Consider the following 14,660-nt stretch of genomic DNA (forward strand, 5'->3'; position numbering starts at 1 on the left):
GTTAAAGTCCATAAATATTTACTATATCAGGACTTTAAGGGGCTTGTGCCTTTACCTGGGACTACAGAGCGAATAGTAGTCCTTCACAACCATTCTTCTCTGAGCCTCTGTTTTCTTACTTATAAAGTAAACAGAATAAAAGGTGTCTCTCCTCACTGGGTTATTATGAAGACCCAGTGAGAAAAAAAAAAAAACAAGAAAATAAATACATTGTCATGTTGTGAAAGTGCTTTGTAAACATACGGTGTTCAAGACAACTGCTGAGGAGAGAAAAACACTTCAACTTTCCTTGGTAGCTTTCCTTTATTGACCAGCCACCCCATATCAAAATAAATAAGTACATTTTTTTAAAGCTAACAGCATTACCCTCATTGATGTAAGTTTATATTCACACCTATAAAAGTACTTTTCCATCTGTTTCCTCTTCCTCTCACTTTGGTTTATAACATGTATCCATAAATTACAATATTCTTTCATATCAATATGGCAATGTAACGTCAGATTATACAAAGCATTAAAGAAGGCACCAATATAAAATTCAAAGCAGAGAATAGCTCAAGAGCTCATGGCTTGCACTTTACAACTCCAAGTACAGTACACTCAAGGCCCATCTGTGAGGGTCATTTTAAGCATATCAGTTGCATGAGTTACAGCTGATGGGGATCTCACCCAGGTCCTGAGTTCCTCCAGGAATTAGGAAAGGAGGGAGAGAGGACTGTTCTTCCTTTCAGCTCCTAGGCTGGGGCCCCAGTGCCACCTTAGTTTGGGGAAAAGGTAATTTAGGGAGTGTACCCATTACTACTGGAATTGAAACCTTCCCTGATTCAGTTCTTCCAGAGATATATTATGTCTCACGTATTTCTACCTCTCCTCTGATTCCATAGTATATATAATAACTGGTGAATTTGGTCTTTATTTCTACTCTTGTCAACAGAGAACATTCACTTAGAATTCATTAAGTACCAGACAGCATTCAAAGTGCTATGGAGAAATGTAAATAACATGATAAGCATGATCCCTGCTTTGCAGGAGTTTAGAAGGAAGCAAACCAGCATTTATTGCCAGGCAGTGAGTATTATTTTAGGTTCTCTGACAAGGACACTTCGAAGTGGGTCTTAGCTTCATTTTATAAATGAGGCATCTGAGGCTCAGAGAAATAAATCTGCCAAGATCACACAGGTAGCAAGTGTCTCAGCAAGGTTTCTCCAAAGCCTACCTTGTTCTAAAGTCCATGCTCTTTCCACTCTACTCCGTTACCTCCTCTGATGAGAAAGACAGGACACATACCAAAAAGGAAAATGAACACAGATATTAAATATGAAAGGAAACCAGCCAGGTACAGTGGCTCACGCCTGTAATCCCAGCACGTTGGGAGGCTGAGGCAGGTGGATCATGAGGTCAAAAGATCAAGACCATCCTGGCCAACATGGTGAAACCCCTTCTCTACTAAAAATACAAAAATTAGCCGGGTGTGGTGGTGTGTGCCTGTAATCCCAGCTATTCGGGAGGCTGAGGCAGGAGATTCACTTGAACTCAGGAGTCAGAGGTTGCTGTGAGCTGAGATCACTGCACTCTAGCCTGGCAACAAAGCAAGACTCCATCGCAAAAAAAAAATATATATATATAGATATATAGAGAGATATATGGAAACCAAATAAATAAGTACTAGAAACTCTACGGACTGTCCTGTGTGCAAGAGTGGCCAAGTGCCTGGAGCAAGGCTAGCCTGTGAGGCGATTCTAAAGCACATTAATGATATAATATGAAAAAAAGGAAGGTGGATGGCAGTCAGAAAACAATTGTGCTGGAACCAAGAAAAATTATAGTCTGGGTGATTAACACTTCTAAGAATGAAAGCTACAATGCAACACTCATTTATCCTTCCAGATTCAGATGCTTTGTCTCTGTGGCCCTGGGAAGCATAAAAATACTTTTGTCTTTTTATGGAACTTTGTAAGTTGCTGTGATTTTCACAGACCCGTCTTCTGAGCACATACAAGAGACCCATGTTCCTTGTTGGTGTATTGCCAACCTCATTACACTCAGCATTAAATATCCCTTTCCACACAGCACTCGCTTCAGTATGGTAAAAGGGAACCATTTTTCTCCTGACATGTGGGGTTGGTTTCATTGAGGATTTACAGAGGATTTACAGGGGAAAAGTGAATGCACGTGGCAATGTTTTCAAGCCTTTGTTTGGATTTTCTGTTTTCTAGGAGATATACGACTAAGGGGTCAGACGGGGGTTCCTGCTGAACGCCGTGGCTCCTACCCATTCATTGACTTCCGCCTACTTAACAGTGAGTAATCAAGTGTACCTGGAAAGGAACAAACGTTTTCTTCAAAAAGAAAAAAAAAAAAAAATCCTCATTTCCCTCTGAACTTCAAAACGTTCCGGGGTCCGCCTTCCTTCCTGAATCTCTCTTCTGCCAACTAGAACTTAACCCTTTGTCTTTGAATTTCCTCACAAGTGAAGTAATTCTGGCCCTGCCCTGCCTCTCAGAGCTTCAGTGAGGGTCAAATGAGATCAGGTCAGCTTTAAAAGTATAAACCTCTGGCCGGGCATGGTGGCTTACGCCTGTAATCCCAGCACTTTGGGAGGCCAAGGTGGGAGGATTGCTTCAGCCCAGGAGTTGGGCAACATAGTGAGACCTTATTTCTACAAAAAATCAAAAAATTAGCTGGGCATGGTGGCGCAGCCTGTAGTCCCAGCTACTTACTTGGGGGCTGAGGTGAGAGAATAGCTTGATCCCAGGAAGTTGAGGCTTCAGTGAGCCAAGATCTCACCACTGCCCTCCAGCCTGTCTCAAAAAGAATAAAAAATTTTTTTATAAAAAGTGTAAGTCTCAAAAACTGTGACTTCCTATACAGGAAAGCTACTATTTTCATTTTCCAGCATATTCTCTCTACCTTCAGCCAGAGCTAGACTAGGTGAGATTCCATTTTATTTTTGAAACCCCACAGGGAATCCTCTTCTACGGTTGCCCTTAGTAACCCACACATTATAGAATTCTCACTTCTTTGTCTAATATAAATCCTCAAGGTCTATTCTTGCCTTCCTGGTAAAACTCCTCACCATGGCAAAATCCAAAGCATTGCTGCTTTCTCCCTTGAACCTTACAAGTTCATTGACTTCTACCTTCCCCTCCCTAAACTACTCCTCATCGGGAGTTTTGCTCAACCTTTGGTCCATAATTTTCTTAATCTTAGGTTATTTTGCAAACTCAAACCAGTGACCGGTCATCCCTCCAGATTTCATATCTTACAATGATCGTAATCATCCTTCACTGTAGACTTGTGGGGGAGGTGGAAGAGCAAGAGGATAAATTTCACAATTTGCTCCAAGGTTTTCAGTGTTTGGTTCTCATATCACTTCCCATCTATAAATGTCAAAGTACTAGATTATACCCAAAGAATATTACTTTCCTTTGACATAAATAAGCTCAGCTAAAGAGGTAATTTGATTTACTTAAACCCCTGGAAATTACTAGGAGAAATTAGAACTTGTTATTTCTAATCCTTCAATCCTTGAGAGGCCAATAGTAGGTGGCATGTTTGTATTTCTCCTGGCTTGTTAATCTCCCCTATCAATGTGCAATGTCTGTTTTTTTTTTTTTTTTTTTTTTTAGCACTTTCAGGGACACAGAGACTTGGAGTAATTCTTTCCACACTAGAGATAACCTTCCCTACCCAGACCCTCAAAAATGCTTTTTGGAAGACCGAATTGAGCCGTTAGACCAATGCAATAATATGGGATACAGCCTGTGGGAGCTCTAATGGTCTGTCTGACCTTTCCTTATACACTGATTGGGCTGTTCCAGCTACCCATGGAAGTTACACCTTTGACAGTCTCTAGACTGAACAGATTTCCAGGCCCTAGGCATGTGGTTTCTCTAAGCAGGACAAGGATGAGCAAGGGGTTCCACTTCACTGTTTCATATAGACCAGAACTCTCCAACAGCGTCCCATTTTGAAAGTCGGAGAGAGAAAACAACCAAAAAGCCTCTTCTCAATAGTAGATGAGTGTTAGTTCATGTTTTCTGATATGAACCACAAAGGAATTAGGAAAATAAGGGGATATTTCTGTTTATAATTCCAAAGTTTCATTATTTTAAAACCTTAATCCCAGTGTTAATAAGCAACTTTACTGCTAATGGTGGTTATCTTTGCAGGCGGGACAGTGGAACACTTTTTTTGGTTTGTTTATTTTTTTGTTTGTTTGTTTTTTTTTTACGATTTGCCTCTTTTACTTTTGTAATCTGAAAAACAATGGCAAATATAAATAACATTTAAAGAGAAACTCATTGCAGACAATATTTCAGTGTCATATTGTTCACCATGTAAGAGATCATCTGCCAGCAACTGCTATCCTCTGCTGGAGATCCTCCAGGACTTCTGAGTACCTGGGCTCAACCTCAGCCTCATTTCCCTGACCCCGGATGCTGCCTGCCCCTCCACCCCTATTTCACCCCACCTGGTGCTCACAGTCCTCCACTCTTCAAGTGACAGTGCTGGCCATCCACCCTGAAATTCCCTTTAGGGTCTCCTCAGCATTCCATTCTGGATAACTCTTTCACCCATGTCTCTTACTCTATAACATACTGCAGAGGCAATATTAACTTTTCTTTAGCATATTTTCCTTTATATGAGGTCTCTAGTTTTTTTAATGTATCAAACTACCCCAAATAGGCTATAAGATCCTAAAGACAATCAGTTGCTATTGATCACTTACTAACTATAGTTAACTTACCAATTATTAAAGGGTCTCCTCAAAAACATTATATTAAATAACTGTGAACATAAATCATCCCGTGTTTCACTGAACAACACAGATAGGAATGAAGACCTCTAAAATATTCCTTTATTTGTGATACGATTTACCTCTTGGTATAATGCACCATAGACCCCACTGGTGAGTTGAAACTAGAACAGATAACATTACTGTGGTCACCCTCCATGGTTCCTAACTTAGTTTGCAATTACAGCAGCTTGTCAGTATGGAGCAGAGATGTATGAACATCTGTGTTAGTCACAGTTACATAAGGTATATATGTCATATCTCCTACTACTTCATATACTGTCTATTTAATTCTCTTTAATATCACTTATGGCCTTGTGGTTTGCCTGAGTTGTTAGTGTGTGCTTTATGCCTAAAAGGAAACATCTTGGGACATCTGGGGATTTTCTCCTAGGGCTTTTCTCTTTACCAGTTCATTCTTATTCTACACTGTAAGAGCTGAGCTAGTTTAAAGTGATTCTTTAGATCACTTACCTTAATTTTGAGTCAAGTTTTTCCCAGTGTGGGCACAGACCCTAAACTTCATTTCCCTCGGGTGCTTGCAGTTTTGTTCTCTCTCCCACGGTAAATCTAATCTAGGATTTTTTTAAAACCATTTATAGGAAAAACCAAATCACCATAGCCGTCACTCCCCAGCTCTGCATCCCTGCAGCCTTCCTTCCAAAATGTCAGTGAAACCCACACAACTGCCATCCCCTTTCCAGAGTGTCGCCGGGTGGGTGTCCCTCTCCCACCCACCTCAGTACACGCCGGGCGGGTGTCCCTCCCCCACCCACCTCAGTACATGCATGAATCACTGGAGCACGCAAGAGCAGAAATGTACACTAAATAGTGAGGCCCAAGCATTTCTCCACTGGTCCCATTAGTCACAGCCCCAGTCTGTCACAGGAGGGCAGGGGACATCAGAATTAAAATCTAAAATTACTCATCTTCAACCAGAACAGTTTCTAGGCATTAAAATGGATTACTAGGTGGCTCACGCCTGTTATCCCAGCACTTTGGGAGGCCGAGGCGGGTGGATCACAAGGTCAGGAAATCGAGACCATCTTGGCTAACATGGTAAAACCCCGTCTCTACTAAAAATACAAAAAAATTAGCCGGGCGTTGTGGTGGGCGCCTGTAGTCCCAGCCACTTGGGAGGCTGAGGCAGGAGAATGGCGTGAACCCAGGAGGCGGAGCTTGCAGTGAGCCGAGATTGTGCCACTGCACTCCAGCCTGGGCGACAGAGCGAGACTCCATCTCAAAAAAAAAAAAAAAACTGAATTACTAGAACAGAAGTGGACAAATGACTGCCCACACACCAAATCTGTCCCCTTCTCCTGCCTGTTTTGGTAAATAAAATTTTACTGGGATATTGCCATGCCCATTTGTTTATGTGACATCTATGACTGCTGTCATTGAAACAGTGGCAAAGTAGTTGCATAGAAACTGTGTGGTCTACAAACTGCCCCCCCAAACCCCAGAATACTCACTCTATGGCCCTTTATAGAACAACGTTGCCAACCCCTAGATTTTTTTAAACAGATTTAAGAGAGCTTTATGACAAAGCCACAAGCACTTTCAGTCCAGTCTGTTAATGTCTTTTTTTTTTTTTCTGTTACATTTCCAGTACCATCACTTTACTTTCAAGAGTGGACTCACGTTGACTAAATTTTTATGAACAGAAGAATAAACAGTGAGGGAACATCTGTTATCGATGCAGATTTTAAATTCCAATTTAAAATTATAATTTCTAATTGCACATTCTTCTGGAAGAGGTTATTTTTGCGGGGAGGGGAAGCACATATTTGGGGCAGAGGGAAACACAGTACTACTGATTGCATGTACCTATTGTCTGCATGTAAGGTGACTCTTGGTTTGCCTGGCATAGTCCTAGTTTGCACTTGTTCAGGAGTATTTATTAATAGTGCCGTCTTTCATTCCCAGAGTGTCCTGATTTGGACATTAAATTACAAGGCCAACTGCTTGTATAGGTTTTCCCCCAAAAGGGTATTTCAATTTAATGTTTCTCAAAGATCACATGCAGGAATAAGTTTAAAGGATCTATTGTATAATATAGTGTCTATAGTTAATAATAAACAGATACTTGAAAATTGCTAACAGAGTAGGTTTTAAATGATCTCATCACAAAAAGGTATAAGTATGTGAAGTAATGCATAAGTTATTTAGCTTTACTTAGTTATTCCACAATGTGCGTGTGTGTGTGTATATATATATATACACACATATATATCTTGAAATATGTTGTATACCATAAATATGTACAATTTTATCAGTTAAAAATAATAATATCATATCATATGCATTCCAGGAATAAAGATTGGAAAATCATTTTCATAAGAGATTCATCTAGATCAATAGAAATACATAAGACTCATTAAAAGCTAATTTCATTTCCTGTTTCTATTTTACACACACAATTTAGAAGAGAGTCATCTCTATGAACTTCTTGAAGCTTCTCTCGATAAGTAGCAGGAAACTGTGGCCTCAGCACCGTTTGTGTGGAACATTGGAAAGCTAGATCTTTAAAGACTGTTATCTTTACACCTAAGCACAGAGAGCCAGAACAGAGAGAAAAGGGGGACAATTGTTTTTATTCCAGATGATGTTCTAACACAGAGAACTGGAGGGACGGAAAAGTAATGGCTGCATTTTCCCAATGTCGATTTCCTATAGATTTACTTCATTTGCTAATTCTGTTTGTAGGGGGGAAACAAAGGAGGAAAAAATGTAGAGAAGAGTGTTCCCAGACCTGTGGACCCAGAGGGGAGAGTCGCAGGAGCAATTACAACCTTCTGCAAAGCAGGCGGCTCCAGCAGCCCCGTCTACAGCTCTGTCTCCTGATTTAATATAATCAGCAGCCTGAGTAGATAATGACTAGGTTGAGATGTTCCCGTGGCAACCGTCTCAGAGCAACACAAAGTGATTTCCACACCGGCTCAGCAGAGGAAGTGACATACAAAGAAAACATGCTCAGGGACTGTGGAGCTTGAGGGAAAGAAACAGCTTCAGCCTGAGGTTTTAGGGCACCAAATATCTGCTGCCACAGAGAACCCAGAGCTCCAGACCAGCCCCTGGGCTTTGCAGTAGTAGGTTAATTGGCTATTTGTCTTTTCCTGCCTGTTAATTTGCTAATCTTGATCTTTAAAGCTCTATTCCTTCAGACTTGCCTCTCCTGTCAGGGTCATCTTAACTGCACAAGCATGAGGTCATTTTAGTAGAGCTACAAAAATATTTTCCTTTACTTATTATTTCCCAAATGGAACCAATATATACGAACATATATATTTTTTAACCTTTTTATGAAGAAGTGACCCAGAGACTCAAATATTTTTTTTAAAGCTGCCATCTAAAACGTATTATACCCTGCAGCCGTTCTTTCTTTGACATATAAAACACATTCTCGGTGAAGGACTGTTGACCAAAAGCCACTCAGTATGCTGGAAAACATCTGGCCCTAAGTGATAGACCCATCTTAAAGATGGAGGGACAGTTTCTTTACAGACTCCTTTTCCTATGAGAGAATTCTTGGCAGACAGTTACAGCCTTTTAGTAACCTTACAGATACCTTTTTCTGTCACCTATAAGAACTACACAAGCAAAGAATCTGAACTAAAATGTCATCGGATGATTTGAATTCAGTCATGCTGAGAAGATGCCATCCCACCCCCAGCCCTGTGTTCCCCAAGTGGAGAAGGGAGGTGTCCGCTGGGACTTGTTCAGACTTCTCCTCACACTTGTGAGTGCCAAGGTAACACCCTACAATTTCAAAGTTCAATATTTACCTTCCTCTAGAAGAAAGGCAAGGCACTCGCTGTGGCCGTGGTGCTTTCTGGCTCAGCTGGATCTTGCTCCATGATGGTGCACTCAGGGCTTCTGGCTGCAAGCTCCCAGCACTTCAGCTGCGGAAGTGCCAAAGCAGCAGGATGGTTAGCCACTGAAATGCCACTAGCCTGCAGAAGACAGAGTTGGTGATGTCCCAGCTCTCCCTATGACTACCCCTTGATGGAGCACCTCCTATGGGAGGCATTGTACCAGTGCTGGAGATACAGAGATGAATGAGACATGGCCGCTGCCCTGGAGGGATTTACAGTAGCATAAGCTACTGTATCTACAATTTATTTACAAATAAATTTTGATGTGGTGTGATACACCAAGTAATACATGCCTGTATAACAGCATACATAATACAAGAAATATATGCATCTATGGGATTCAGAGGAGTTCAAGAAGGAAATAATTAATTCTGTCTTGGAAATTGAGGAACGCTTCCTGGGAGGAGTTAAAACACAAGCAGATTATGGAAGCAACAGTGAAATAAAAGCGGGTTGTATGCTAAGGCCAACTATTAGTGCCATTATAAAATATACTTTAAGACTTAAGAAACCAGGAAAACATTGTCAACGAGTTTGCTCAACTAGATAAAAGTATTATTGAAAGACGAGGTATTCTAGTGGGATCCGAGCAGAGAAATCAGGAAAAATCATACAAAATATGTCTGAGAAAAAATATATTCAAAAAGAAACCATTTTCACCTTCTACATCAAAAAGTGAAAACAGCCACTGCCTGTTAACCTGCCTGACATCATTTAATGGATTACTTTTTATCTAAGGGATGAAAAATAGAAAATTGAGTTAGAGAGTCCAGTACTTCCTCTGGGTTTTCATTCATTTATTCATTCAACAAACAGAATGCCTACTCTATGCCAAGAAGGCCATGAAACCAAGATGCTCTGAGCCACACCAACCACCACAGGACTGAGATGGGCTTTTGTATGATGGCTATCTTCTGTCTCAGACAGCAGTGGGACTGGGATCTACCAGAGACTCCAAACAAAAATATCTGAACAATTCCTTTTAAGTCAACAGGACTGGGGAGATGGGGGAGAAACCTGCTATATGCTATATCTGGGCAGAAAATTCTGAGGGCTAGAAAGGAAACTATGAGATATTCTGCTACCCTCAAAGAGCAAACAATCTCATTACATAGACAAGAAAAATAAACATTACACCAAGTACCCTACAACAGAGTAAATGATCTAATTCTAAAATAAGTAACAATAATCAGAGACAAGAGAAGGCAGAGATTACTGAAGTACCCTGAGCAGAAGGATTTATGGTCTTGTGCTAAACCCTGAAAGGTAAGATAGAGTGTTGACTGATGAAGGAATTGTCTATAAGGGAGACTGACCTACATATGGGGACATAAAGTCATTAAGTAGGAAGAAGATCCAAAAAGTAGCAAATAAAGTTCATTAACTAGAGAGAAAGGCTTGGAATGCCAAGATAAAGAAATCAAACTTGTCTCATTAAGCAGAGGGTCTCTAGAGAATTTTGAGAAAAAGATGAACAGGATAAAACAGTGTTGAGAAAATTAACTAACATCCATATGTAGGAGACACAGACCCAATGAATCCAAAGCAGTGTAATCAGGCTGCAGACTGCGATGGCTGTAGAGATGAAAGTGTAAATCCACAGATTTCATATAAAAGAAGACATAAAACTTGAGGATACTGAATATTGGGAGAGCCAGAGTTGGTCTGGCCATCTGAAAAATTGGAGATGAGATCAACAGTCAGAAAAGTCAGAGGATGAGTTAGGGGAAAGATGGTAAGCTCCGCTGGGATAGGTTGAGTTTGCAGGAGAATTGAGTGGAAATATCCCAAAGAAAGCTAGAAATAATGGACTGAAGTGCAGAGGAGAGGTCTATTTTGGAAATTCCACTTGGGAATCATAATCATTCATGAGCCATCTGGCCAGAACAGGCATCATGAAGTCAACCAACTACTTTTGTTCAGGGGCCCCTGTATTTTTAGTTTATAATAAGCTTCATTTTGAAAAGCATTACAAGACTGTCCATGAGAAAGCCCACAAAGAAATGAGTTTCCTTTAGTGAGAAACTCTAAATTTTCCTCTGTGAGAAACTATTTAGACATTAGTGTTCAGGCGCCACCTCACTCCCTCATGATGGATTCTATTGAATACAAAAGTGACTTGTGTCAGATCCCAGTGGATTTGCTGAACACAGCACAGAGAAATGGTCGTTTTCTACAACAGCACTTCCTTGAGCGAAACTCTAACCCACTCAAAGTATTTTCAGCATAGTGGCTTCTCTGGATTTCTGGAGACATTAAAATATAGAGGGAAGCAGAAGTAAATTAAGTTTTTTTGACTGAAGTTACCTATGAGTCACTGAGCTAAAATGACTTGTTTGTTCAATAAAATTAAATTCAACCTCCTACCCAGAAACAGGCAGAGCCTATCTCTTGTGACCTCATTAATAAACCAAACGCAGGGCTATTTTTTTCATTGCCATCCCACCTTCGAAGTTTCAGAATATCTAAGGGATTCACTGTGGTCCCCATTCTACTGTATGTATGAAAAACTAGAGTGTGGCCCCATCCTTAATATCTTTTGCATGTTTCCAAACTGAGATCTCAGGGTTCACACACAAGATCAAAAAGATCTTGTTTTCTAACTAGCAGACCAAATTGCCTTGGGGCATCTGGGTGGTTTATTACTTTTAAGTAACATGAGGAAGGAGGGCAGAAGTTATGGAGGAAAGTCCCAAGAAGAAGTTGGTCAATGCCACTACATCTAACAACGACCACCACAACAGCGCTAGTCTGAGAGGTGCCTAACCCCAGGCACAGGGTGTATAAGGCCAGGTGTATACCCCTCCTAGGCAAGGTCGCCAGGATGTAGGTCTCTTGGAAGACTAGAAGCACAGGAGGATTGCTGTGAATACTAAAAATAAAAATGAGTCCCTTCACAACCAAACCACGGCTGCCTCTCTGCCTCTTCTACCATGGTTGCCCCACCCAGAGCTCCAAGCTCACTAAGTCATCATCAGTAGAGGGAGCCCACAGAAAAGACCATGACCTTTGAAGTTAGACCTGGATTTGAATCCTACTTATACTGTGAGCTTGAAAAAGATGCCCAAACTACTTAATGTTCACATACATGCAAGGAGATTTTAATTCCACCCCGATTGGGTTGTGGTGAGGAGTAAATGAGATAAATGTGTTCGGAAGCCTGCCTTGCTTTTAATAGGTCCCTAATAAATATAGTTGAGTTTTGGATGTCCCTTCTCTCTCTGCTGAGTACATCCCTCTCCCGCCACCTCTTCTCCTAGGAAGCATCTGTTCACCCTTCAAGCCATGGCCCCATCATTATGTCCTTTGTGAAGCCTTCTTCAATCCTCCCAAAGGAGTGAACTCATCATTCTCTCTGCACTCCCACTACATCTTCCAGAAAGCATCATCACATTGTAACTGCAAAGTCATTGAACCTGAATTTCTGGAGGTAGAGCCCAGGATATTTTCAAAACAGCCTCAGGCAACCTGAAGCAACAAGGCTGGCTCTGGGCCTTCCAGGAGTATTTGGGAACCGCGATATATGTCAATTATGGCATACAAATTATATCTATGCTTTGCACAGATAGACTCCTTTAATCCCCACAAACACCCTATAAAGTAACCGCTACTATTACAGATGAGGAAACTGAGACTGAAAGAGGAGAAATAACTCAACCAAGGTCACCCAGCTTGTAAGCCAGAATTTAAACCCCAAATATATAATTGCAGAGCAAAAGCTTTTAACCATAATAAAGTATAATCCTTTTTACATATGAATTTTAATGTTCAAAGGCAATATATGATGCAGTATACTCCTTTTACATGGAACATATATATGACAATTTTTCCTTTTAAATATTTTTTATAAATTATGAAAATTTTCTTTTTATACTACATTTAGATTATTTCCTTTTGGTATTAACTGACTTCAGTATCATTGAACAAATATTTCTATAACTGAATGAGAAAATACATCATTAAACATCTAAATTATTAGATTTTGCAATATTTCTACTGTATTTTCTAATATCCCTGCCACTCGTGGAAGATGCCAAATGACAAATTGCCCATTTCATCACCTGACCTTGTGTTCTTTGATAAGAAAGAGAAGGGCGTGGTGGTGACAGCTGAGGATACTTGTAAGCTGCCCCCAAAGAAGAAGGAAATGGAATCGCTATTGTGACAAATTAAAGTCAGATTTGTAGCTGCCACCAGTTGCTTTAATTTTTCTCAAGGGGGAGTTGGTTATTTCCTGTCATGCAAACCATGAATTGCTGAAAGAAACAATTTCTCAAAAGGTTTATAATATATTAGATAAAAAGCAGAATAGAAAAGTCTATATCCAAAAAGAAGATCTCAGTTATGCTTATTAAAATATGCCAAAATCCTAACAAGGGCTCTTTCTAGATGATTATTTTTCTTCTGTTTTTCTATTTTTTTCCTACTGGAAGCATGTATTCCTTTTATAATCAGAGAAAAATGAGATTTTATTTTTAAAAATTTCAATGTCCGCCAGAAAAAGAACCTTTATTTTTCTTCCAAAGGAATATCAAGATGCAGAAAGTGAAATTGCAGCCATAGGCCAGAAAACATTATTTAACAGGCCTAAATTGGAAAATTGGTTGGAAATTGTGAAGTTGGGTGTTTCTCAAAAGCTATGTATGCTACTTTACTTGTCATTTAAAAGTGAAATTTATTCCAAAGAGCACAAAATCAAAGTTCTTATTCACATTTAAACAGCATTTTACACTTTGCAAAGCTTTTAAATGAAGACAAAAGATCTTTGAACCCAGTTTTTCATTTTATACGCAAACAAAAACAAAAACAAAACAGGCCAAGTGATTCATTGCAAAGCTATGAAAGAGTTAACCAGGGTTTGGCTCTTACATTCTGTCTTTCCACTCAACCATATAAGGTTTCCTTATATAAGCCTTACCTTCAAGATATAAAATAACTTTTACCACTTGCAAAGAGAGAAAATAAAACACCAGGATTCCCCTTGAAGGTGGTTGGTGTTGGCTCCAGAGCCGGATGCCTGGGTTTAGATTCCAGGAGCAGTTGCTACAGGACTTTGATCTACTGACCCCTGGTCCTCTGATTCCTCCGGGCTAGAAAAAGATGGATTCACAAGTGCACACATCTCACAGGTTATTGTGGGAAGTAGTGAGTAAGCGCACTTAGAGTGCTAGCGTAATACTGCCATGGTATCAATTCTTTTATTGTTACAGATATTAGTATTCCCATTTAAGAAGGGCATAGGACACATAATAATATAGAGTACTTGACTTATAGTGAAGTAGAGAATGGCCTATTAACCATTTTCAGTTTTCCATTCTTTAGTTTAATCTTTCTTCTGACAGGTATTTATTGAGCTGCCCCTACAATGCCTGCAGGATCGCTTTCCAACATGTGATTGTAAATAAAGTGGTTGAGAGACTGATGGCTGGCAAAATGAGGCTAGGGAAGGTTGTTTTGTTTTGTTTTTCACAAGACATTGAAGCAAGCTGAAATCATGGTGAGAAGGATCTAGCTGAGAAAGAACCATGGAATAAATAGACCAGAAAAATCATAACTGAGAATAAAAGTGTCCTGAGAAGATGGGAGCGGATGACAGGCCTGAGAAAAGAAGGCAGCTCTCCTAACAGCAGGTGGGAGGAAGGAAAGAAGGGATGTAACGCAGGGAGTCTGGTAGGTTTTATAGCAGAAAAGTAAGGAATTTCCCATCTAACAACTTCGTGTTTCTCCATGAAGTAGCAAGCCAGGTAGAGAAGAGTAGAGAAGGGGCAGTCCTAGGGGCCACCAGAGCTTGGTGGTCTTGCTTTTGTGGCACTATATGTCATTATGGCCCAGAGAGATAGTTCTGTGCTCCACCTGGCCACCAGCAGTCAACGTCATCAAAAGCATCACAGGGAAATTCCATCGGCAGTGTGGTGGCCTAGCTCGGCCTTGGTCATCTAAGTCTTTACCATTGTTTTCAGCTTTCCCCTCCTCAGTTTGGGCTGGTA

At 40.3% G+C, this 14,660-nt stretch overlaps 1 protein-coding gene across 2 annotated transcripts in view; it reads left to right on the top strand.

The window, feature by feature from the left end:
• Positions 1-14,660, top strand: part of PDE7B (phosphodiesterase 7B) — a 342,996-nt gene that overhangs the window by 257,421 nt on the left and 70,915 nt on the right. For both annotated transcript variants that reach the window (XM_026455008.1, XM_026455007.1), the window contains one exon: positions 2,217-2,300. In XM_026455008.1, the coding sequence (XP_026310793.1) occupies positions 2,217-2,300 (84 nt within the window). The remainder of the gene's footprint in view (positions 1-2,216; positions 2,301-14,660) is intronic.

Source organism: Piliocolobus tephrosceles, chromosome 5, assembly GCF_002776525.5.
Source record: "Piliocolobus tephrosceles isolate RC106 chromosome 5, ASM277652v3, whole genome shotgun sequence".
Lineage (NCBI taxonomy): Eukaryota > Metazoa > Chordata > Mammalia > Primates > Cercopithecidae > Piliocolobus > Piliocolobus tephrosceles.